Genomic DNA, 27,422 nt, shown 5'->3' on the forward strand with positions numbered 1-27,422 from the left:
ATGACTGACTAGAATCGACTACAGAAGTCCAAAAAAAACCTTAACATATAATATAATATAATATAATAGACCTACAGCAGACTTTAGGGTTGTTAAAACATTCTTAGCCTATTCCAGCAAGCTACAACTCAGGACAAGTTATCTCGACACACAGGAGGTAAGCCACAAGCCTGCAGTACAACTACTCACAACTCACTGTGATTTAGAAACCCATCTATTAAAAATAATCATATTACTTCTATTACTGTAAAAATAGAGGAACAGTAAACAAATTATTTACATTTTCATTTAAATTTTTTATTAATTCAAATAAAATTAAAAGCCTGCACTTCAGTTATTTTACTTTAAATTTACTGTGTTGACATATCAAGATAAGTTACAAAAATTGTGAATGTGCAAATAGTTATAGACTTCCATTCTACATTACACAACATGAAAATAAGCTCTTGTATTAGAGCTCTTGTCTGTACTCTGTCTTAAAGATCTGCTGAAGCAAATCCTCAGATTCCATCAGCCACTGCTGGTACACAGATATAGGGTTGATGTTCCAGTGTTTGTGGAAGGAGATGGGGCTCTGACGAAGCAGTAACTCTTTGGGATAATCATCTGGACGAGCCTATGGACCACAAAGGAAACTATTTACAGCGGGAATTAAAATAAAGTATCTATGCAAATTATTCCCATAAAGTTCTATTAAGGTTCTTAACTTTCATGTAAATTGTTTTTAAAAATTTGAATAATGTGGACTTTTTATGTAATTTAGTTTAAAAAGTGGAACTCATATATCCTATTCATTAAATGTAAATTGATTTTTTTTATGACTATGGCTTACAGCTCATGAAACTCAAAATTCCAGTATTGCGAAATTTAAATATTTTCTAATCAGTGAAGATCAGTCAAAAAAGGTTACGATAATTTATAAAACAAAAATGTCTAACTTCTAAACACTATTTTTATTTATGTTGAGGGGTCTTCTGCACAATTTCCTACATCAGTGATGCATGACATGAAGGTGATTAGCCTGTGGCACTGCTAAAGCAATTTCAAAGACCACTGTAGATTGCTTTAATAGCAGCCTTCAGGTCATCTGTATTATTGGGTCAAGTGTTTCTCATCTTCCTCTTCCCTAGATTTTCTGTGGGATTCAGGTCAGGCAAGCTGGCTAACCAATCAAGCACAATAATATCATGGTCAGCAAAGCAGTCAATGTAGTTTAGTAGTTTTGGCACTGTGAACAGGTGCTAAGTCCTGCTGAAAAAGGAAATCAGCAACTCCATAATGCTTGTTTTAGACAAAAGCCTTTTGGACTTGATAAAACTCAGTGGACCAACACCAGCAGATGACATAGCACTCCAAATAATCAAAGACTGTAGAAAGTTCACACTGTACTTAAAACAACTTGGATTATGTGTCTTTCCACTTTTCCTAAAAAATATGGGATGTGGACTTCCAATTTTTTCACGCTTTCGTCTGAAAAAAAAAAAAAAAAAAAAATAAAAAAACAGTTGAAAAATGTTCCAGTTCTTTTCTTCTTAGCTCGGGTAGAGCCAAGACGTTTCTGACATTGTCTCTGGTTCAGAAGGCTTGGCACTACAGCAAAATTTGCAAAATCTGCAAAATTTGTAGCATATTTCCTTAAAATGTCTGTGCATGGTAGCTCTCTGACGCCAGCCTTAGTTCACTCCTTGGAATGCTCTTGAATCAACTTTGCATGACCATCTTCTTAAGACCTATTGCTTTGCGCATCTTTCCTACCATACTTTTCCCTTCCAGCTACCTTTCCATAAATATGCTTTGAAACAGCACTCTGTGACTGGCCACCCTTTCAGCAATGACCTTCTTTGGCTAGCCCTCCTTGTTGAGGATGATGATGATCATCTTCCGGACAACTGTCAAGTCAGCAGTCTTCCTTTGATTGGTTGCATGTACTAAACTAGCCTGAGATATACATGGTATTTATGCTGTATGAATAGTGATTCACTCTAGTTTGAAATTAAATAACGTAATATTTTAACTTTTTAAATAAATGATATAAATGTTTTAAATAAATAATAAATCATATTAATTAAATGATATTCATTTGGTTGTCAATGTTTCATTCTGAATAAAAAAAAAAAAAATCAGTATTGCCATATTAAACATGAAGCTTGAAAACAAACTGTTCATGTGATTTACCTGGTGAAACTGTGGGCTGTGTGTAACCGACAAGCCTAGTGTGTTAAAGCACCTTCTCAATACCATGTCATCTGGAGCATCTGGACTGTAACAGCCACAACCACTGGAAATAATTTTCAACACTGCCTCTCTGCTAAACACCATACTAACAGAAAAAGGAAAAATATTATATATATCACAGAAATAACATAAAAACAGGAACACAATTATGGCAGAGTGGAAATCTAAAGTCTAGAAAAAAAATATACAACAAAAAATGAACGTAGAGGTCCACTGATAGTAAACTACTGTATCGGTGGGCAAAAAGTATCTGTGGATCAAACCTATTTGTCCAGCAAACACTACAGAAACTCAATCAGATAAGGATCTTTTGGAGGCCAAGCCAATACTTTGAACTCATTCTCATCTTCATTACACCACCTCTGAACCATTTTTGCAGTGTGGCAGGGTGTGTTATCCTGGTAAAAGAGCCAATTGCCATTAGGCAATAATGCAACAGAGTATTCTTGATCTGCAAGTATTTTAGGTAGGTGGGGCATGTCAATGCAACATTTACATGCCAGGACCCAAGGTTTCCTAGAGCATCACACTGCCTCTGCTCACTTTCCTGATTTTCACCAGACAAACAATGATTGTGTCCTCAGTTGATAATTGTTCTCCATGTTGGGTAACTGAATGGCAATAATTTGTTAAAAGTTTTTTGCCATGCTCTAAAACTCTTTATGGTCTGAAGCTGTGCAGTTGCCATACAATACTGAGATGCAGTATGTGAAGATGCTCTCAGTGTTACAGTGGTAGAAAGTTTACCAACGTCCTGGAGCACTGTTTTTTTTTTTTTAACTCTCATCAGAAAATAGAGGCACTGTACTGCCTTTTTATCTATAAGAGACGAGGCCAGGGACCAGATGAGATCCTCATAGATTGGTACACGGTCCACTTTGCCTCTTTTCATGAGAATGGGAGCATAAGTGTGATTTCTAGCCTGTTTGATATCAACAGTGACCTCCTTGATTTTCTTGGTGTCGAGTTCCAATTTGTTGTCCTCACACCATGCCAATAAAGTGCTGGATCCCCTACCTATAAGACCTCTGATCCACGGATATATCATCTGTGAACTTGAAAATACTGTTGGAGGCATAGATGTATGCAGTCATGGGTAAAAAGAGAAGCTAGGAAAAATACACATCCCTGAGAACCAGTGCTGAGGGAGAATTGTTCAACCCATCAATTGTTTAATGGCAATAAACTAAAAATAACTCAGTATTAACCACTAAATAGAACATAGGTGATAGCAGGGTAAAAAAACTTAACTTTTTACTTTTTATGATACTATGCTTTTATGCTGTGCAGGTGTTCTGTGATGCAATTTATTCATGCTGCTGATATATTCATGTTATAGATAATTTGTCTTCCTTTTGACCATTGGGGTAAACAAATCGTTACAGCAGATGTCTAGGACAAACTGCCTGGTATCTAGGCGTCAGGGTTTTTTTTTTTTTTTTTTTTTAAAGGAAGGTTTAGTAGGCTGCTAAAACACTAGCCAATTTTTTGGCCAAAATATTGAACTGATGACAAAAAAATTATACCATGTAACATTGCAGAGCCCAGACCTGTCCAACGGGTAATTATTTTAATTGCTTAATCATTAACCTTTACGCTCAGTAATGAATTGTAGCCTTCTTATTAGCCTCAATAACAAATGGTTTACTTATGTTCACACAACTGTTTATTCACATTGCTAGGAGTTCTTGTTGCATTATGCATATGGAAATGCTCTTTTTTTTTTTACCATTTAACAGCTGTGATTTCTACTATTGATTTTTTACAGTGCAACTTCACCAAGCATTTATGTGATTTTTTTTTCTCTCAATAATTTGACTCTTCTGAAACACATTAACAGCTTTTCCATTGCCATGGGATATGTCTACCAACATAGTTCTTTAAGAAATGAGAACTGACTGCTTCAGTTAGGCTTAAAAAAATTCTACAGTGTAGCACAGTGGCATAGTGGGTACACCGGGGCCTTACAGTTCAAAGTAACCGGTTTTGACCCTGGGATCCTGAGGGATAATATCTGACTATCCCAAGCTTTTTCCAGTGTTTTTCTGGGTTTCCCTAAGATTCTCTAATTTCCTTTTATTGTCTAAGAACATGGATGTATGCGGAAAGGTTTTTCTAAATAGCATGTCTTCAAATACCTACTACAAATCAAAACAACAGTGACAAGTGAGTTTTACAGGCTTACCCTCCTCCGCCAGTAATATAGCTGTAGCCACCCTTGTTGAGAGTATACCCATAGCGCTCACCAATAATTACAGCCTCATTAGGGTTGTAACAGCCCAGATGTTGCCGAAGTCTTGGCAGACTGGAAAGCAATCACAACACACATAACTACCCAAAATGTCTTCTTTAATCTTTCAACACTAATATAGTAAGACCTATTTAAACTCTCTATATACACTGTATTATTGCTTATACAGAATGCTTGTTGGATTTACGCATATCAGGTGATGTATATTTGTGCAGTAAGTGAGGGAGTGTGCAACACTCTTGAAATTGCTAAGATATTGGGTCGTGATCAAAGAGCCAAAAACCAAAAGATTCGAGAAGAATCAAACGTAAAGATACCAGGAACCCATTATCTTCCAGTGGTGTCCATTAGTACAAGGTGTTCAGAGCTCAAAGCCATGGACAAGGTTAGGAAGGCTGAAACCTGACAACCACAGGACGAGACACAAAAGTTCCTGGACCAAGAAATATTTGAAGACTTGTTTTTTCAAAGGTTGTATAGACTGATGAGATGAGAGCGACTCTTGATGGACCAGATAGAAAAGCACGTGGATGGATCAGTAACGGGCACAGAGCTCCCCTTCGACTCCAAGGTCAGCAATGTGGAGGTGGGGTACTTTATTAAAGATAAACTATTTGGACCTTTTCGGTTTGAAGATGGACTCAAAATCAACTACCAAACCTACTCCTGTTTTTAGAAGACACTTCAGGCCGTGTTACAGAAAAAATATTAAAAAGACCGTAATCTTTATGCAAGACAAAGCTCCATCCCCTGCATCAAACTACTCCACTGCGTGGCTTGTTAATAAAAAAAGAAGAAAGAATGATGACATGGCCCCCTTCCTCACCTGACCTAAACCCTATTAAGAACTTGTGGGCTCTTCTTAAATGAGAGATTTACTGTCAAGGAAAACAGTACACCTTTCTGTAGGAGACTGTGTTTACTGCTGCACAAAAAGTTGAATGTCAACAAATCAAGAAAATGACAGAATCATTCTGCACACTTATACACAATAATAATTCTGCCCACTAATTGTGCACACATAGATATTCTCCATCAAAAGTCAAACCCTCACTTTTATTCCTTATATATTCAGGTTTGAGGATAATTAACTGTTTGGATTGACCGAGAGCACTGTAGTTGTTCAATATTGAAATAATCCTCATACATGCAACTTGTTGCTGGGGAATAAAGATGGCGCCGGTGAGGTCGGCTGCCTCACGACTGTTCTGACCTATTTTTCTTTGTTTTTTGTTTTAAGGCCATTTTCAGTAACTTTAAACCGGTAAATTTATAAGCATTTCACTGCATATCGTACTGTGTATGACTGTGTATGTGACAAATAAAATTTGAATTTGAATTTGTCTAATAATGCACACAGTGTATATATACATACTCTCTACAAAAAGTTCCCATCAACTGCAGCAAAAGCTGATACATAGTATTCTAAATAAAAATGTCTGATCACATGACAGTTTGAATAAATAATGAATATTTGTTCATTACCAAACAAATTCAGTTCTTTTTACCATACAGTATCAGTTTTTTTATGTCCTAGGAACAGCGTGTACTTGTGGGATTCACTTGACTGCCAGTCGTGTTACCTCATTAAGGTGTCATCGTCTACTAGTAGCAGCCAAGGTGCTTGAGTCACGTCTCCACTGACAAACCTCCTTAAAATGGCAAATGTCTTTGCACAGTGCCCTGAGAAGCAAATTGCACAAAAAGAAGAAAAAAAATTATGTAGTGTTGGCAAAATGCGTTTGCGTTTGGCGTGGCGTTAAAGATGGGCATAGACTAAGAGAGCAGGCAACATCTAGCACACATGTAATATGAATAAAAATGAACAATAACAGTAGAATAAAATTAAACTATGTTAAGTGATCATTGATCTTCCTTAAAAAATGTTTCCTTCATTTCCCTGTTTTCCAATTTATATCAAAATCCTCTTTAGAAGCCTTAGTGGAAATGAGTATAGAACTATGGCAGGGCAATTGTTAAGTCATCTCTCTGAAAAAAGGTGCAAAAATAATTGGCTGTTTGTTAGTCTGTTGGGCCGCTCTTATAGTCTTATAATCCTGGGCTACAAAACACTTATCTACTATGTTGTATCTTGCTATTCCTACTTTAAAGGCAATAAAACAGCATGACTAATAATGTCAGAGCAAACAGAACGTTGTAAAAATAATCAACCATAAAAGGCAATGACATAGAAAAGACAGAATTAGTAGGCAAATAAATCTTCCAGTTTAGTAGAAGGCCCGGGATGCTGCGGTTACTGCTTGTAGTGGCTTACTGTGGATGCTAATTTGGTCGAAAGAGCATGCAGTGGAAACGGAATGTATTTCAGAATAGAGTCTCAGCATTATGACCATTATGGGCACTAGAGGAAGGAAAGGGATCAGCCGGAGGACTGCAAATAGGTCAGGGCAGCTCATAGAGATTTGTTCAAGTGGTGAAAACAGTAAAGTGACAGTCATTTTCTTTTCAATAGCTAATCCTTGTATTTATTTTATTATTATTTTATAAAAATAAAAACACCCCACCCGCTCCACACACAATCTGAAAGTACACACTTAAACATGTAATATATTTAAATATTTACAGCTTGTTACTAAACAAAAAAGACAAAAGACAAAATTTCAGATTTAAAACTCTTTCAAGAGAGAGAGAGAGAGAGAGAGAGAGAGAAAGAAAAAAGAGTCAGAGAAAGATTCTATTGTATGGGCTGCAGCCAGAATATAAAAAATAATAACGTCCTTGCAAATTAAAAAATATATATGGGCACACCTATCTATTCAATCTTTGTTTGAAGAAGGAGTACATTTTCAAAGGAGAGGAGTATCGGAGCAAAACAAGATGGCTTTGTACTTTGTACAGAACTGCAACTCTCATTAAAGGGGAAGACATACTGTCCTAGAAATTATTTGACATCTAAAAAAAGTGCTAACCCTTAGCCTCTTGCAACAAGTGTGTGTTAATATACTTACAGATCAGAACCGAACATAATTTATACTAATATACTGGCTATGGAAGAAGAAAGAGCCAACCCAGTATGTTGTAGCGACGGTATTTGTTGACACGGGATGACCATTTGAAAGCAGTTATGTGTGCAAACCAGAACAATGTTGGACAACTGCTGACATTGTGATGTGTTTTGTTTGTGTGTGCTTTGTGTGTTAATCAGAACAAAGTCAGCGTTCCAATATGGTTGAGGTGATTTTTTGTGACAGAACATGCGCATTGTTATTTGGTGTGTGTGTAATTCAGACCAACTTGACTGAAGTGACAGTTGTTGCATCGTTGCTTTATAAACTTACAGGAACATTGTTTCCCCAACCTTAAAGCAATATTCCTGCTGAAATTGAATAAAAGATAAAACTCCATGGAACAATTCACAGTGAACTTTTATCAATAATAAAAAAGCCTGATATGTACATGTACACATATTTTGACTTGAATAAAAGACACTGAGTACACTAGAGTACAATGTCAAACTACACTAGGAGTAAAAAACAATTCCCTGTGGTGTCACAAAATGATGGCAACCACTCGTCAATCAATTTCCGGTTCAACCTTGTCGCCTACATACAGTACAGTAGGCGTTCTACTCAATTCTTTACTATTAGCAAATCTTGTTTCAACGATTTAGCTAGAACTTGTATAATGGTGTTGTTATGGTTTGTTTTCACCAACATCCTTCTCAAAAGTCACTCCGAAGAAGAATATATATATATATATATATATATATATATATATATATATAAATAAACAAGTAACATGTATACAAAATCTGTGCATTAAAAACCACACCAAGTAAACTATTAAAATGGGACTATTGGTGGGAGAACATAAAACATGGCTATGGATTCACACACATATTCATGACAGTCTATAAATGTGCATTACCTGTTCCAGCTGCATTTTCTTACATGTTTTACTGTATTAATTTGAATTATCTTACTCCTCTAACCTCTATATTTAAAAACTCAGATTTGTTGGAATGTGGGTAACCAGAGTACCCAGAGGAAAACCACTAACCGCAGGGAGAAATGGATCCATAACCCTCGACCCAGGAGGTGTGAGCCCACAGTGCTAACCATTATGCCGCTATGTCGCCTGTTAAATTAAACCACACCTACATGAAAAACATACAAAAACACATGGGCTGACCAACTAACCTAGATATACCCAAATATGAAATGGTCAATTCTTGGCTGGAAATAATTTAATAATAATCTATTTTTAAAAAATCAGAAAACATGTAAAAATTTGTTTACTAATACATCTAACTAAAAAAAATTAGTGTAAAATATGTATTGACTATGGAATTTTTCATAGGTATATCTAAGAAATTCTTTGTTTCTGAAGGTTACAAGAATGAAAACATACTGTATATAACTCCTTTCATCATTGATTACAGGCAGCTGGCAGTAACATAATCGAGATTGTGGTTCTGGAGCAGTTCAGCATATAAAATGGGTCCAGGGTAACCAACCCACATGCCTGTTAGTTGGATGGTGATCATGTGGTGGCAGTCCCTGGTCCAAGCATCTCTCTCTCTTTCTCTTTCTCTCCATCCCTTTGATTGTGCCTACTGTAGGTGCTGAAACACCGAACCTTATTCCTGGATGTTGGTAGAGAAAGTTAGGAAGAAGGTCCTTTACATAAAGACTAAAAGGGTTGCAGTGCAATAGACATAACAGGGGTCTCATTGAGAGTATCAAGGTTTTCAAAATTCCAAGCAGGATTAAGAAGTGTAAATGAAAACAGATCATGCCTCTTTGCCATGTTGGGATTTCTAAGAACTCTGATAAGCCCTGTTGTGCTTATTGTGAGCCCATAGAGCGCTGTTATGCATCCCTCTTCGCCTCTATGTAGGTCTCACATTTTATCAGGGAATGGGGATTGCAGTCATAGTGTATTCACAGATATTAACAGTTCTAAAACAAAGTAGAAAATAAACAGAAACGAGAACAGGAGCAAAAAAAACGAAGCAACCCAAACAGAGTAATCAAAACAGAACTGTGATAACCAGAATAGAACAGATGTGAGACGAGCCAAAACTTAACTTAGGGGCTTAAATAATAATATTTATCAAAAGATGAAACAATAAACATGTGTATGGAAACCAAAAGCACCAGACAGTGAAATATCAACCTAAAAGTCCTGAAACATACAAAGCTTGTGTGTGTTTTTCTGTGTGTGTAATAATGCTGGTTTAAGGCTATTTCCACTTCTCATTTTAAACACCTGCTACATGGTTAAGGAAGGCAATTAGAAGGCAAATTGCACAATTATATAAAATAGTCTGCAGGTGTTGATATTAGTGTTTGTAACATGTAATGCAATGCCTTCCAGAGATGGAGAGGGAGAAAAAAAAAACATCTTATATACAGATCCTAAATACAGTAATAAAGTAAAAGTACTTAGTTACTTCAATGACTCCATCACATAAAGGATGCCAACACTCAGATCACTCATTATTATATGGCACTTTAGCCATTCAAGTTTGAGGAGGGCTAGAGACAGAAACAGTAGTGGTACTTAAAGTGCGTCTGTGATGCTACATGCTGAAATTAAATTCAATTCCAGTTTATTTGTGTAGTGCTTTTAACAGTGGTCATTGTTGCAAAACAGCTTTACAGAATCCAAAGAAAATTATGCAAATGTGTATGAAATGGGCGGCACGGTGGTGTAGTGGTTAGCACTGTCGCCTTACCACGCCTTGTCTCCTGGGATAGGCCCCCCTGCGACCCTGAATACAGGATAATAGACGATAAGTGAGTGAGTGTATGAAACAAGAAAAAGTGTGAGAAAATATGTAAGAATCAAAATGATCAGATTAAAATGTGGACAAATTACAGTGTTTCTGGCTATCATGTTGCATAGTCCACTAAAACTTGCATGAAGTTGTGTCTTTATGCAGTACTGTACATTGTAAGGGCCCAATAAGTGCCATGCCAATTCTTTCAAATGGGACCACAATCAATGGAATACGGTACTAGGGGTTCCCAGTCGATTCTTCAAGCGAGATTTGCCACATTACACACACCACTTGCAAATTACAAATCTTTTGGCAGTAGAAATAGTCCAGGAGATGGCTTAGAGCTTAATCTTGCAACAAATGGCACCCATGGTATTATGATTGTGGAACAGCATTTTGGTACCAATAACTGGATCATCTCTTCCTTGGTTTAAGTGTTCTGCATCACTTAGAAATAGAAATAGTAATAGAAATAATGGTAGGTTATCAAAAAATGTACTGGAATTTGTAAAATATACCATAAGTTAGATGAAGGCATAAATTAGAGTCTCATTTAGGACTAATCTGTGATAATTCTCTGTTTCGCTACAAACACATACACCTTTACTCCTGAGGGTACAGATTTTTTATATTCTACTGTTTTGTTTGTGGTGTTATGCCTTTGCTTTGCTACGCCTAATATAACTGAAATTTTTCTGAAAAAAATGCCAAAAGCAACACTCTTCCTACTTTATCAGCTATGGCTGTGTAGGTCGAAGAACAAGACAAACTAAGATTTTGGAAAAGACAGATGGAAAAGACAGATGGCACTAATGACATCACATCTAAACAGCAATCTAGACGCTGTGCTTGATGCATTCTCGAGAACTCCTTTTCTGGACCTGGGCACGGGTAAAAATTATACACACAGGGGTAAAAATATACTTATATAATACAAAAATATATACAAATATACTTACACTTACAGTATATTATTAATTTGGTATTGCTGAAAGTGCCAAAATGTCTTTTAATTTGCCAAGCCCAAGGCCTTTTACTGTAACTTCCTGTTAGTGGTGATGGTTGACTACAACTAGTGGAATGGAGCATTGGCCTCCCTCATTCTTGTGTCACCGGAATGCCCCTGGTTATTTAAAGAGAAAGTCTTGCGGGTGTAAAAACATGGAACCAAAGCAACTGAAGTGGCAATACATTATATCGGAACAGATTATACAGTGGTGTGAAAAACTATTTGCCCCCTTCCTGATTTCTTATTCTTTTGCATGTTTGTCACACTTAAATGTTTCTGCTCATCAAAAACCGTTAACTATTAGTCAAAGATAACATAATTGAACACAAAATGCAGTTTTTAAATGAAGGTTTACGTTATTAAGGAAGAAAAAAAACTGCAAATCTACATGGCCCTGTGTGAAAAAGTGATTGCCCCCTTGTTAAAAAATAACTTAACTGTGGTTTATCACACCCGAGTTTAATTTCTGTAGTCACCCCCAGGCCTGATTACTACCACACCTGTTTCAATCAAGAAATCACTTAAATAGGAGCTACCTGACACAGAGAAGTAGAACAAAAGCACCTCAAAAGTTAGACATAATGCCAAGATCCAAAGAAATTCAGGAACAAATGAGAACAAAAGTAATTGAGATCTATCAGTCTGGTAAAGGTTATAAAGCCATTTCTAAAGCTTTGGGACTCCAGCAAACCACAGTGAGAGCCATTATCCACAAATGGCAAAAACATGGAACAGTGGTGAACCTTCCCAGGAGTGGCCGGCCGACCAAAATTACCCCAAGAGCGCAGAGACAACTCATCCGAGAGGCCACAAAAGACCCCAGGACAACATCTAAAGAACTGCAGGCCTCACTTGCCTCAATTAAGGTCAGTGTTCACGACTCCACAATAAGAAAGAGACTGGGCAAAAACGGCCTGCATGGCAGATTTCCAAGGCGCAAACCATTTTTAAGCAAAAAGAACAAGGCTCGTCTCAATTTTGCTAAAAAACATCTCAATGATTGCCAAGACTTTTGGGAAAATACCTTGTGGACCGATGAGACAAAAGTTGAACTTTTTGGAAGGTGCGTGTCCCGTTACATCTGGCGTAAAAGTAACACAGCATTTCAGAAAAAGAACATCAGACAAACAGTAAAATATGGTGGTGGTAGTGTGATGGTCTGGGGTTGTTTTGCTGCTTCAGGACCTGGAAGGCTTGCTGTGATAGATGGAACCATGAATTCTACTGTCTACCAAAAAATCCTGAAGGAGAATGTCCGGCCATCTGTTCGTCAACTCAAGCTGAAGCGATCTTGGGTGCTGCAGCAGGACAATGACCCAAAACACACCAGCAAATCCACCTCTGAATGGCTGAAGAAAAACAAAATGAAGACTTTGGAGTAGCCTAGTCAAAGTCCTGACCTGAATCCTATTCACATGTTGTGGCATGACCTTAAAAAGGCGGTTCATGCTAAAAAACCCTCTGAACAACAATTCTGCAAAGATGAGTGGGCCAAAATTCCTCCAGAGCGCTGTTAAAGACTCGTTGCAAGTTATCGCAAACGCTTGATTGCAGTTATTGCTGCTAAGGGTGGCCCAACCAGTTATTAGGTTCGGGGGGCAATTACTTTTTCACACAGGGCTATGTAGGTTTGGGTTTTTTTTCTCCCTAAATAATTAAAACCATCATTTAAAAACTGCATTTTGTGTTTACTTGTGTTATCTTTGACTAATAGTTAAATGTGTTTAATGATCAGAAACATTTTGTGTGACAAACATGCAAAAGAATAAGAAATCAGGAAGGGGGCAAATAGTTTTTCACACCACTGTAAAGTATACAACACCATATGAAAAAATTATCTGCAGCATTATAAAAACCTATTATGTGGCTGCGCTACATGCTATCAAGAAGGGCATCAAGAGGAAAATAGAGCCATTTTCAGTTTTGTCTTTAAACCAGCCGGTGCCGAGAGGAATCATAAATTAAGGTTAAGTGGTGGTTAATATCTATTTACTTTACTTAATTTGCATGTATTTTCTCATTTTTATATGCAAAAATATAATTAAATTATTGGACATTGCAATACGAAATTTTACCTTAAGAACTCGCTTCCAGGATGGATTAAATTCGTCAAGTTACCACTGTACTCAACTACTACATGCACTGTGTCTATTAATTATTCTGACATCCGTGATCAACAGGTTGTAGACATGTTTTGGTGGACAGACTGTTATTAATATTTGCTCATTAAGAAACTTAAGAATCCTGCTGATGGGTATGTGAGAATGACACCCATACAAGATACTGTGCCTAACCAGGTCATGTGACTTCTGTGCAAACAATGACCCACCACTCTGGATATCTGGTTAGCAGTGGTCCCATGGTGGCCACTTTCCATCAATAGGGCTGACAAATAGTGCAGATAAATACACCAATTACAAACAGTAATACGCCCAAATAATCCGTGTATACAGTACACAGAGCTGATAAAATGGTCAATCGGTGAACACGGCAGGGAATGGTTGAGTCTAAAATTGGGTAGTTACGTGAGATGGCAAAACACCCTCTGGGCTGTACATCAAATATTAGGCAGAAAGAGGTGAAAGAGGGACGAGTAGGTCTGTGAAACTCTTTTTTTAGTTGTTTAGTAGGTGCTGACGACACAGCGGACAAATACTAAAACACACAATACTGCTCTAAATACTGACCACTTTCTGTGTTAGGGACTCCCAGGTAAGTAGTTGGAATGTCTGGATCAGCACTGTCACTATAAAACTCCAGCAACGCTGCGTCCTTTGCCCAGGTCCTCTTTACTACAGGCACTAAGAAAAACCATGAACAGAAAGACAAATGAGAAACAATCAGGCATAAACCAGGAATGAAAAGAAGATTAAAGAAGGATTACAGACACTTCAATGGGATATAAAATATTGGGTTTTCTTTTTTTAATTATAAAATAATTTTGGAAATTTTTTAAATCAATCTTCTTACATGAATACAATTTAATGGGCACAATTGTCACATCAAACAATCGCAATTTAACTATTGGCATAATTTTACCCCTCAAACTAATTCAACTGCCAAATCAGTACACAACATAAAAAAAAAACTTTTAATACTATTCCACAAGGACAGTTCTTTTAACATGCCTTTAGCTAATGTTTAATGTTTTGATGGAACTGAATAAATATGGAACCATTTAACATTTCCCTGATGCTTAAAAACAACTCATGGTCATGTAAATACCTGCAAAGTGACGGTGTCTGCTGATTTTTAGGATTGCTCCAACCCTATTTATCTCCATCCCATACTACACCACAAAGTGGTCTGAATAAATTACCCATCGATATCTCCGTGCAGGAAAGAGCGTGGAGAAAATGAGTTTTCCCAAATATATAAAAAGCAGACATAAAATGAGGTGCATTTTTTCTGACTTTTCATTAATGCTTTTACAATGCAAAGATAACCCAAAACACACAATATATTAAATAGCTTTAGTCGAATACCAAAAAGTCAGTTATTAAGGAATATTTTATCAACTAATTTATTTTAACATGAAAAAGCATCATCATCTTTCACTGATGTAATTTTCACTTTGCCCAAAATACAATATGGAGCTTGTCTGTGGGAGGTGTTATTGTAGGAAGTTTTGTTTATCACACAATTTTGTCCACACAATATTTTTTGTTTTGCAAGGCAGAAAACTTATATAACGCACCTCTATCCCTGTGGAACTTAAGACAAGTCTTCACTGCCACAAAAAGGTCCTGCCTCTTCACTAGGGAACCCTACAAAGAAAACTTCTTTGTTACTCTATCTAGATCTTTATGTGCAGAATTAAAACTAGACAATTTACTCTCTATTTTATCATTAATTAACTTTAATGATTCAATGACATATGTACATGATAAACAAAACACTAAAAGTAATGAAATAATAAACCTACACACATCGGCAGATAAGAGTTGACGGTGGTAGCACAATGCTCAGTGTTTGGTGAGCCATGAAGTTCAGAGCAGAACTCATGCACAGCAGTTAAACCAAGTCCTCTTCCCTCATCCCAAATATACAGAGCAATCTATAAAAAAAATTTCAGATTATTCCATAGTGGGCCTGTTTGATGAGTTGAGAAAATAGCAATATTTTTATGGAACAAACAGGCATGAGCACAGTATGAATTTCATGTCCCAACAGGCACTGTAGTAATTGCCCTGAATGACTTTTAAATACCTGGGGCAATTACTCTCTCTCTCATATATATATATATATATATATATATATATATATATATATATATATATATATATATATATATATATATATATATATATAGAGAGAGAGAGAGAGAGAGAGAGAGAGAGGCCTGTGTGAGTGCTTAGTTTGTTTAACAAACCAAAATATGTTTTTATTTTAACTTTCATGGCAGCTTGGCATACTCATGTCATTTTCTTATTAGATACACAAAGAAAGGGAAGGAAGGACCAAGAAAAAACTAAAAATTTAATCTGCTGGAGAGGATAAGTTTTTAAGACTGACTAGAAACTGTTGATTTACAGCACTTTAGATTAGGGCCCACATAAATGCTTCTTGGAGTTCAAGCAGCAGATACCACTGTTCAGAGGAAACTGTGAGTTGGGCCTTCATGAATCCAAATGCAGCAGAAAACCCATTACTTTAGAATAACAACAAGCAGAAGACTTGTTTGAGTCATGAAACACATAAAATGGACATTAGATTAGTGGAAAAATATCCTTTGGTCTGATGAGTCCATATGTGAGATTTTTGGTTCTAATCACCATGTTTTTGTCAGATATAGACAGATTTTCGCAGTCGGTTCCTGAATGTGTGGTTACCACTTGAAGCATGGAGGTGAAAATGTGTTGGTGGCCCGGTGCTTTGCTGGTGACATTGTTGGTCACTTAGTCAAACCAACATGGCTACCACAGCATTCTGCAGCGACTTGCTGTCCCATCTGGTTTACACTAAGTGAGACTCTTTTGCATTCCAACAGGACATTACCTCAAACACGCCTCTAGGTTATGTAAGAGCTATCTGCCCAAAAAGGAGAGTGATGGAGTGCTACATCAGATGACCTGGCCTCCACAATCACCTCGGATGAGTTGGACCGAAGAGTGAAGAAAAAGCAGCCAACAACTACTGTACTTAAAACCTCTAGGAAACCTCTGGAAAACTCTTCCAGGTGATTATCTTATGAGGCTGACTGAGAGAATGCAAAGCCGTAATCAAAGCAAAAGGTAACATTTTTGTTGACTGCCAAATTCCATATTTGTTCTGTCATCATCTAAATGTATTCAGTATTAATAAACAATGTTTTGACTGTAACTCTATATAAACAGACTCACTGCTGTTCATCGCTTATGTGAGCTACAAAGCTAATTAGGTTCTAACACTCTATTTATTCTCTAACCCCCGAACAAGGGCACTGCTTGGTGTAAGGTAAGAGGAATTCTATACTCTACATAGTACACTAAAGAATTTTAAAACACTTTCACCCCTTCCTGTAATGTACATATATTAAATATTGTGCAGTGTGGAGTCTTTTGACGTGCAAATTAGGCCCTGCACTAGCCACCCTGCTGCTAACACGTTGTCACAGGCTGGCTGCGCGACATTCAGGAAGTAGGAAGTTGGTGATTTTTTGAAAATAACATTTACAAAATTGGCACCAAGGCACTATATGAAAAGGGTATAGTAAATTATTCCCTCAGTAGTTTCTGAAATGCAGAACGGCACCCTGCATAAGGAAGTGCACCAAAGAACCTATTACTGAGAAGAAAACATGCTTTTAGGAAACAGACCGGTGTGAAAGGCAAAACTAGAGGATTTTAAGACCTGGAAATAAAAAAAAAGAAGGACTAGCTCCATTTTATGAATGGAGTCTTATTCTTCCTGTGACATAGATAACAGGGAAAGAAATGGAAGAAAAACAGGACAGACAGAGCAATGTCTCACCACCCAAAATTGATTACCCATCATATTTTCCATCAGTGACATTTTCTACTATCTATATTGATAAAACATATATGTATGAGTGTTTGTATGAGTGTATAACACCCCTAAAATAGAAATATTAAGTAATATAGCCTGATCCATAAATATTTGTAAAAAGATATATATATATATTTTTTTTTTTACTATTATTTTTTTTATATATTTTTTAAACCACCACAACAAATTTAAAATACAGCAATCAAGATTTAATTGAAGTTTAGAATGTCCACTGAATTGATTCAAGCAGTTTAACAAAACATTTGCATTAATAGTTTTGGCATTACAGACATTTCTTAACATAGTCCATCAGTTGTCACAGGTGTAAAAGTAACAGGACAGTAGTTTGATAGTCAGTCTTATGGCCGAGTGTGGCCTAGATGCTAGTCATTTGTGACACATAAAGGAGATAGATGTTATAAAATCGATTCCAAGTGTTAAGTTTGCATTTGTTAGCTGTTCATGGGAACTCATGGGAAAATGTGGTCTAAAGTGATGTCAGTGCAAGTGAAGAAGTATATAAAAAATAAAAAGAACCATAAGAAAGATATCAAAACTATAGGAATGGCTTCATTCGGCAAGGTTAGAGTCCTGGACTTTGTTTCTGGACATCCTTTTGCATTCTTCTGCTTAAATAACCATTTAAAAAATTTACTTGGTTAATAAATTATTTAATAACCAACAAAAAAAGAAACGTACAGCACAAACATTCATGTTAATGTCAGCTACTTGGTACAGTAAGCCAGCATAATGTTGACAAAGTTCGATACATAATTACCCAGTCTTATAAGAATATCACATTTTACAAGATCAGACTTGGACTTTTTAAAACTAGCATACTGCACTGTACCGTACCTCATGCTTAAGGTCGATGGTAAAATCTGATTTGGGTGGCTCATGCTTCACGTAATCAGCTAACCTGAAATTCCAAATAAATTCTGTCATATGACATTTTACCCATTGCAAATTACATATATCAAGTTTTTCCACATTTCCATCCTTTTCATTAGAGCATGCCAAAATGTCCTGAATTAAAACTTTTGACAGTTCTTGGTCTCTTGACTTGGTGATGTCACATGTCCCAATCCCCTACAGTACACATTGACTACATCAGTTACAAAATGGTAAGATCTTCTTGTAAATGACCTAGGACTCCAATCAAAACCATGCTGAACTTATGACAAACTGTCAAGAAGTATGAAGAAATTTTACCTACCACGTGTTACAAAGTACTGTACCTATTACACTTTATGATTTGTCATGAATTGGTAAGACTTGGCTAAAACTGCTAATATGTAACCCCTATAACTTGTCAAGGCTTTCTAAGATTTTTAATAAGGAACAGAAAAAAATTTCATTTTCTATTCATGTGCCATGAGCTTACCTAAAACTCTGACCTGTACACTCATATTTTGGATAACTGTGAATACAGAATCTATGAACCTGCTACATACATTGTTAATAAACACCAACATATGCAAGTCAATGCTATAAGCTACAACTAGAACTTAGGAACTTTTGAAATAGTTTTTTACTCTACTTTTTAACCAACATTTTCATTTTTTTTTCCATTACCAAACTCTGCTAAACTTCCCGATTATCTCCTTATGATTTTCTATATACTTAATATGGCTTCGGTTTACGACCCAATTCAAGACTGTGGAAAACCTGTCCAAGCTTAACTTTTAAAGCACAGAAAGGCTAACAGACAAACTTACAGCCTCACCTTTTAACCAGAGGACAGCTGAGGGCCCAGCCTGCAGCAAAATCAGGGTAGCCAAATGCAGTTGGCTCTTCTGAGAAGGCATAGTGGTGGATAATGGTTGCACCAGCATCATAAAGAGCCCTTCCCAGAAACCATTCCTGTTGGAAGATGGTCATCTTTTAAACATTTGATTGCATTTTAGCACTATGGTCAACACATAAGGTCAACTAATAAACACATTACCCATCATCTCCATCATGCTTTGGCACATCACAGCATAATGCAACTTTGGTCTAAACTGATGGTCTAAAACACATTAAGAATGCAAAAAATCTTACAAATTAACTCCTGACAAGACACACCTCTAAACTGAAAACCATTCCAGGTGACCATCTCATTAATCTGATTAGAGAATGCCATGAGTGTGCCAAGCCATGAGTGCCATGAGTGTGTCATTACAGCTACAGTATATGTAGCCACTTAAAACAATCTAAAATTACAACATAATGTGCTGTTTCAGAGTTTTTATATCTTTAGTATAAATATACAATGTTAAAAATAAAATGTAATAAAATGAATAGATAAATGAATAAACATATAAGAAAAAAAACACTAGAAGATGTGTCCAAACTTTTTTTCCTGGTACTGTATAGCCATTAACAAGCTTCTGTCAGAACTAGATATGTGACTGTTCTCCTTGGCAGAACTGATACTGTTCAGTTAAATATTGCACATATCCAACTTTTAAGCATGGCCTACCAAATGTAGAAAAGGGTGTGAATGCTCTACATGCTTTAAACTAGCCTACTTTATCCCCACTACCAGCTGTGATGTGTGAGGTTATACTGAATAATTCTGAGTTAGACTTAATTTTTCATAATTGTATCCTTAATATACCTATCCTATTTGCAGCAAAACCATGCACGATGTTTTAATACTTTTTGTCTTAAAAAAAGTTAAAACGTTCACCCAGAAGAATTTAAAAATTTTCATGTGAATTTTCAAGTGTTTTTAAATTAACTGGCATGCTCGTAAGGGTTTAACCGACGCTGTCCATTTAAAATTGCCACATGGGGCTGAAAATATGCTGGAATGGCATACCTTAAAATGATAAAAGATTAAAAGTATGAAAAAAATTAACAAACTGATGTATTACAATAGGCCTAATGTCAAAGCAGTAGCATATTAAGTAGCATAGTAATTCAGAGGTGAATAGCTGGATAGAAGAATAACTTACTCTCAAAGGGTTAAATCTGCTGAGAACCTGCAGCAGTTTGGATAAATCAACAAGAGTCTCCTCCTCCAGGAAAAAAATCCACAAAGAGCTCCGGCAGTAACTTTCAGCCAGCCTGAGAAACAAACACTTCAGTATGTCTTCATTTTAAAAGACCCAGCAATTCGATGTCAAATAAAACATCAACTTTTTTCAACAGTGGCAGTAATTTAGTTAATGTGAAAGTGATTCGGAACGTAGATCAGAAACACCAGATGAACCAAACCTCCTCATGTAAAACTATGCTTAACTAAAATATTTTTCAGGGTACTGTATGTTTTGTGTATTAATCTAAATTATATTCCATGGTCAACAATGTTGTGACAGCCTAAAGATTTGGAAAGTTCTGGTAATAACATTTATAGGATATGGTTTTATATTTTTGCAATTTTCAATGTGTACACCCACAAACATACTGTAGATAATGAGACTACATGGTTTACATGGTTAAACTTTTACCTTAGTGTCCATATACACCATTCTTAGGATCATAACTAATATACTCTGTAGTCAATGAGCTAATAAGCTATCCACCTGGTGATCCATTATGGCATAAAGTACACGGTGTCTCTTTCACTTGGCTAAAGGCCATAAAATAGATGCACATTATGAGAGGTGTGTTCTATACTCATGATTCTGTCCATTGATTTGATGAGATCTCATTGATTTCACCTTTTGTATATTATACATTTGTCTTCTGTACAATAAATCCATTTGTTATTTTTACTTACTAAAAGATTATTCTTTGTCATTAGGAACATTCAGTAAACATGGCAAACTAGAGTCTAATTATAAAAAAATATCATAAATACAGGTTTTGAATTGAGTTTTCTCCTTTAAAATGCTACAAGCCATTTAATGCAACTGCAGTTACAACTTCTTTATGGTTCTTTCCCCCTTCATATTTGTCTTCAGTAAGTGAAAAGCTGTTTGGGGTCATTATACACCTTCACTCTAAAGTGCTATCCTACAGTATGAGTTTTGTAGCATTTACATGAAACCAAGTAGTAAGTATAGCTCTATGTACTCGTCCCAACACAGTCTCACATTCTCTATGTCTGACAGATGATGAGGTATTTTGGGGGATAAGAAGCTTTTGCCTTCTTTCTGTTTACACTTCTGCATAATTCCTCTCAAAATCAGATGTTTTTTTGAATGATTCCAAAGATTATTGTATTTGTGCAGTCTTTTTATAATTGAAGTGAAATCTGGCCTTACAGTTTTACACGGGTAATCTTTATGTATCTGGAGTGTACAGGACTGTGTCTCTTGATTGTAGTCTTGAGAATATTCTTGATTTTTTTCTATACTAATAAGTGAATTCTGCAATCTTCCAGTTTAATTTTATATAACTGTATATCAGTTTAGCCTCATAGGCCTTTTGGTTATACTGAACTTAACAGCAGATTTTCTTTTTATGAATGTAACAAATTGTTAAACTGGCCTAAAAAAGGACAATTACACTTTGTTCTCACCATTATAGTGTGTATACCTTGCTTAAATTCTGCGATATGTACTGTGAAACAAGACATTAGCCTATGTGATTTGGATGTAGATTGAACAGCATGTTGTATATTTATTAAAACTATGTGGGTTACTGTATTGTAAGCACCACGGTGAAGCAGAGAAATATCATTACAAAACTTAAAATGTGCACAAGCAACAAAGTGCATTTTTTAAACTGTATTGTAGTCCTTATTGTTGAGTTTATGCCTCACCTGCTTATTTTTTCTTTCTTAGATTTTCCTGTGGGAGCAGAACCTCGAACACTTTTTTCCTATATCTAATTTGCTGCCACTACTTTCTGTTTGAATAAACACAAAATCAGAATCAATGCATAGGGTTGCTTTATTTTTTATTAAAACTTAAATATCATATTTTATACTATACTGCATACTTAAATAATCACAAACACAACTGCAGAATCATGTACCCATTGTGACAAAACTGTGGGAGATGGAGTTACAGCTTTAAAAAAAAAAAACATTCTGACAAATCATTTTTGGCATTTGTGTTTTTTAACACAATTGTGTCTCAAAGAAATCCGCTTGGAATACTTTGTTCTGCGAAAATATATAGTTTTTTCTTAAAACTGCAAAAATGGAGACATCTCCTTTTGCTGTCAAACTGTCCAAATATACAGATATGTCTAAGTGGCCTGCAGTCTGTGTAAGTACGGTATATTCATTAAGTATATTCATTACCCTAATGTGAATTTAAAAAAATTACCTGCTGATAATCTGTTATGCAAAACCTTTTAAAAAACGCAGCCAAGAAACTAATTCAACATGGTCAATCATGACTGTATTAACAATTGATAGTTTTAAAGATTTTAGTTGGCAGAAACCGCTTGACATCTCATCACAATCAAATTTGTGCCTGTGCTTTGGTTTGACCAATCTCTAGGGTAAGACACACTTAATCTTACTCTTTAAAAGCAAAGTGAGCGTGATATACTGTATGATGTATACAGTGCATGATATACTGTATACAGTACCGCCAGTTATCATAGAATGGATCAGAATACCCAACATAACGGGAGGTAGGGCAAGTTTTAGACACAAGCAGCAAGAACAGCTTATATAAAATGCAATATTAGTGGAAAAATTAATTATAAATATTATCTATAGTAATTGAATTATTGAAACACAGCATTGAGAGAATACCTCTACCTCACTCCCATTTCTACTACAAGTACAACCTTAATGTATGTAAAAGTGTCTACTGATGACACTATTTGGATGTCTGTATCTTTTTTTATGCAGATAGAAGTGGTGCTTACCGAGGCAGCGCAGGAAAAATCCCCCAGTTTCCATCGTATTCTGACAATTCATGGAGGAGAACAACCTCTGGTGAGCTCTGCAAGACACCATAAATCTGAGATCTTTAATTTTTTTGAGCATGAATAGTTTGTTTACATATTATCACTATGTAAACAATATACTTATATACTGTCGTGTCCCTAAATATTTGGTCATTAATAACATTGTCATTTTAGCTATCAACTACAATATATAAATATTACATAAATACTAATAAGAAAACTAAAACTTTTAACCTTTAGTATTTGCATCCAACTTTTTTAAAGCAAAGTACATGGCAAGTTTTGTTTTATTCTTTCATTATTTCACTTACAACTATGCAGCTAAACAGTCTTTAGATGATGTCACATGCTATTTGCATTTGAAGGCTGTTACTGTTACCTCTAACTATGAAATCTAAAGAGTACTCACTGCCAGTGATGCAAGATGCAGGTTTTGATCATGCTAAAATCAAAACCACTGTGTCATTGTCAACAATCAAGAGAAGCCAGAGTAAATACAACCCCTTAAAACTTACACCTTTAGAGGGGTATGTTAATTTGTCCAATTACATTTGGTCCCTTTAAACTGTGAGAACAGAGAGCAGCATTTCCTTCATAGTTTACCATAAAAGATAATTGTAAATGATGTTTTCAATAATTTGAAGTAAAGCTACTGAACATTTACTGAACTCAGAACTTGGCCTTACCACAGTGACAAAGTAAAAAAATGATGCACAGTCTCTTTAATTCCTGTGCTCAGTATACTCATTTACTACTTTATAGCGGGCAAATGCATCAAACAGACAGCAAACCCAAGAGCAACTGAAAGGATAAGAAATGCAGTACAGCTATAGCCTCAAACGAAGCTGGTCTTGTAAGTTTATAGTCTCACTAAACAACCGAGGTAATTTGTGTTAGATCATAGCGAAGGTTATAGGGCCAAATCGATAATATTGCCTTTGCTTAATTTAGCTTTTACAATAAATATAAACGGTCTCAAAAAATACAATAAAAGGAACCATGCATAAATCAGTTCATAAACCTAACACTATGTCAGTAAAAGGGATTATAAAATCTTCATTCTGGGAGGTCTAAAATTACACGGATATGTTGGTTATGAATTATTACAATCCTGTAGGCATTACTGTCTTCCATAATTGCTTTCATGGTTTTTGAAGCTTGTGGCAGGCACTTTAAAAGATCAAAAACAGGGTCTAATATGAACCAGCTTCACAAAAACTTTAAAAAAGGTGATCCAGGCTAATCTACAGTATGGTGTAAATAACTCACTAATGACAAAATTGATCATGTCTGTTAAAACCCTTATGAGTTATTTTCCACCTACACATGCTGGCTATTGAAAAACAATTTTCTCTAAATCTTTGGAAGTGCTTTGTTGGAACTAAACATATTTATCTCAAGCATTTGGATTTACAATTTCCCCTCATTTCCTCTCTCTCTCTCTCTCTCTCTCTCTCTCTACACTTGGGAAAGCCTAGCTTTGTTTGACTTTATAATTAAGCTACTGCAGATCATGACATCCTGGCAGAGCAGTGTGTGATGGCTGTTCAATTAATATTGAAAAGTCTAACTGAACAAAACCATTTGTGAATCATGAAAGAGAGATTAGCTGGATCTACATGCTGTTGGTCAAAAATGTGTGCTCTCCTCTGCTCTGCTCTGTTGATGTGGTACGAGTTCTTCTGACTCTGAATTACAAATACAACTTCTGAAAGTTCTGAAAAAGAGAGGAGCCAAGAGAGAGAGAGAGAGAGAGAGAGAGAGAGAGAGAGAGAGAGAGAGAGAGAGAAAACTGTTGAGATTTCTAACCTAAATTAGATACCGTAAAATTTATTTTATGCTAGAGGAACTCCGCTGCAATTACAAAACTATAGTTACTGGCTGCGGATATCTTAGATGACTACAGCCATGAAAAATAGCTTTTGCAGCATAGCAAATTATTGGAGGCACCTTTAAACAGTACAGTTAACATAGCCTCAAAAGAGAGAGAGAGAATCTTTAAAAAGCTCCTCATTATTCAAGATTCAAGATTCAAATAACTTTATTAATCCCAGAGGGAAATTGCTTAAATTATAGTAATTAAATACTATTTATTAATAATACTATATTAATAATATTTACTATAAGAAAAAGATCTTGCTCTCTGTGCAGAAAAAGACTTAAGGGCTATATAGCAATTGCTCTATGCACTTATTGTTCAGTTGTTTTGTCATTAATAATCATGAGTTTAATAGTCTTACTTAACATTAATATCACAGTTTTAATGCCATAACTCACCTATGACTTGGTTAACAGGGCCATTTATGTTGAGTGTTTCCTGTGGAAAGAGAACAATGAAGGCTACAGGTTAAGTGCATAAAAACACCTTGAAAATGGTGGAAGGCACCCTACTGATATAAACATCATTAAACACATCACTGATATTATAACTAGATTTCTAGCACTTCAGCAAAAACATCACTACTGAATTTACTCCGATAGTACTTATTTTTGTCCAGCTGAACATACACAAGCACCCCTGTGTGCTCCCGATTAAGCAAGACTCATTGGTGAGTGCCAGAATGCGTGTAGTTAGTGCTCTTGCCAATCTTTTTTTAAAGAAATGGTACATATCCCATAAGACAAGTCCTTATTTTAGAAAGCCCTTAAAAATTGTATGTAGACTTATATACAGTAACAGAAAGTTACCCTTCCAGAACAATCTTGAGACTTAAGTGACAGAACTTTTTTCCCTTTCCAAAAATGGGCTTACAGTATATACAATCAGGGCCATAAGTATTTGGACAAGAACAGGATATTTTTAATTTTGTCTATGTATCCCATCACAATACATTTTAAATGAAATGAACGAAATTTAAACTTTTTGCTTCAATTTAAAGTGCTTAAGAAAATATTTTAACTATTACTAGTTTATGTATTACAAATAATACTTTCATTTTCAGAGGCGTAAAAAAATTAAACAGTTGGGTGGCAAGTTAAGGTCTGTTTACTAGTCTGGCATTGGGTCCAAGTGTTGAATTACTGTAGCATCAAGGTGTCAACACAAGTGAAGGAAGCCCTCTTCAGAAGGAAATAATAAAACAGACTTATTAGACAGATAGAAGATAAGTGAAGTCAAAAAGTAGAGTAGCAAATCAAAAGTAGAGCAGCAAATTAAATGTAGAGTAGCAAATCAAAATTCTGTCATATTATTTAAAAGAAGGAATGCAAGCTCACCAACACCAAAAGGCATGGAAGACAAGTCTTGGTGAAGAGAAAAGAAAATATGGAGAAGAAAAGGAAGGGCTCATGTTCCAAAGCACAACACCTGTCAAACATGGGGGCGGGGTTATGGCATGAGCCTGTATGGCTTCCATTGGAAGCATGTTAGTGTTGTTTATTGTGTCCCAGTCTGGTACCTGGTGTTCCTGGCATAGTGTCCATTGTGACATTGACCAGGATAAAGAGGTTGCTGAATATAAACGAATGGATAAAGAAAAGAACTCAACAAGTAACATTATTGTTGTCCTAATTCCCGCCTCGGGGTCTGTGTGCATGGAGTTTGCATGTTCTCCCTGTGCTTGGTGAGATTCTACTTTCCAGTTTCCTCGCACAGGCCAAAAACATGCGGATTGGGCTAACTGGCGTACCCAAATTGCCCGTAGTGTGGGAATGTTGACCAGAGGTCCTACCATGGTTGTAACAATGGAAATAAATACATGGTCACCACTGGCCTTCAGTGGACTACAGAGGTTCCTACATGGATGGATGGATGGAGGTAATATCAAATGATCATTGTTTTCTTGAGTAAAAGCAACAAAAATGCAGCCAGTTTTAAATATAAAGCCGAATTCAACAGACTTTCTTTTAAGTTAACTTCCAGGCTAAACTTTAACATTTTCTAATATTTTCTAGAAAGCGCTCTTCCTTGCCGCAGTATCGATTTAACCTCTCGGGTTAACAATAGCGGCTGTTCCCCCACACCGCGTGCTTTAGGAATGAGCGCTAATGAAAAGAGCTGAAACGCAGTTCCGGGTCCGGCGGTTTGTTCTCACTTGAGAGCCACCTGCTGTGCCGTCATGAACACTGCTGACCGGAGGCACTGCAGACACACACACACACACACACAGGGAAATGTGATGTTCAGTACAGCGTGCAGTCAGACTTCTCCATGACAAACAGGCACCATAAATGCGAATACAAGCTCGCAAACAATTCCGCGTTTACTCACCCAAAGACAACAGGAAGCAGCACATAAGTCTGACACGATGCTCACTGTCTATTAAAACAGACATTATAATAGCGCTGAACATCCAAACGAACCCTTTGAGACGGCTTTTCTGGACCTGGGTTGGTGTTCTTTTAAATAGTGGATAAATGGCGCCCACTAGCGGTCATCTGTGCGCTAGGAC

The 27,422-nt window shown here is 36.2% G+C and overlaps 1 protein-coding gene across 3 annotated transcripts; it reads right to left on the reverse strand.

Annotated features, from left to right (window-relative positions):
- Window positions 1-327: 327 nt before the first annotated feature.
- Window positions 328-27,354, reverse strand: b3glctb (beta 3-glucosyltransferase b). 3 transcript variants are annotated; one of them, XM_053475803.1, is made up of 15 exons: window positions 27,242-27,354; window positions 27,066-27,112; window positions 25,309-25,348; window positions 24,651-24,748; window positions 22,990-23,066; window positions 20,172-20,283; window positions 18,956-19,092; window positions 18,085-18,148; window positions 15,167-15,298; window positions 14,939-15,008; window positions 13,929-14,042; window positions 6,070-6,169; window positions 4,421-4,540; window positions 2,176-2,320; window positions 328-616 (listed from the first exon to the last, which is right to left on the reverse strand). In XM_053475803.1, exons 1-15 carry the CDS (start codon window positions 27,321-27,323, stop codon window positions 452-454), a joined length of 1,503 nt encoding a protein of 500 aa, XP_053331778.1. In that variant the 5' UTR covers window positions 27,324-27,354; the 3' UTR covers window positions 328-451. The 3 variants fall into 3 exon arrangements, with proteins under 3 accessions (XP_053331778.1, XP_053331776.1, XP_053331777.1); XM_053475801.1 differs by lacking the exons at window positions 27,066-27,112; window positions 27,242-27,354 and adding an exon at window positions 26,430-26,748; XM_053475802.1 differs by lacking the exons at window positions 15,167-15,298; window positions 27,066-27,112; window positions 27,242-27,354 and adding an exon at window positions 26,430-26,748.
- Window positions 27,355-27,422: the final 68 nt, after the last annotated feature.

This window comes from Clarias gariepinus, chromosome 17 (assembly GCF_024256425.1).
Source record: "Clarias gariepinus isolate MV-2021 ecotype Netherlands chromosome 17, CGAR_prim_01v2, whole genome shotgun sequence".
Lineage (NCBI taxonomy): Eukaryota > Metazoa > Chordata > Actinopteri > Siluriformes > Clariidae > Clarias > Clarias gariepinus.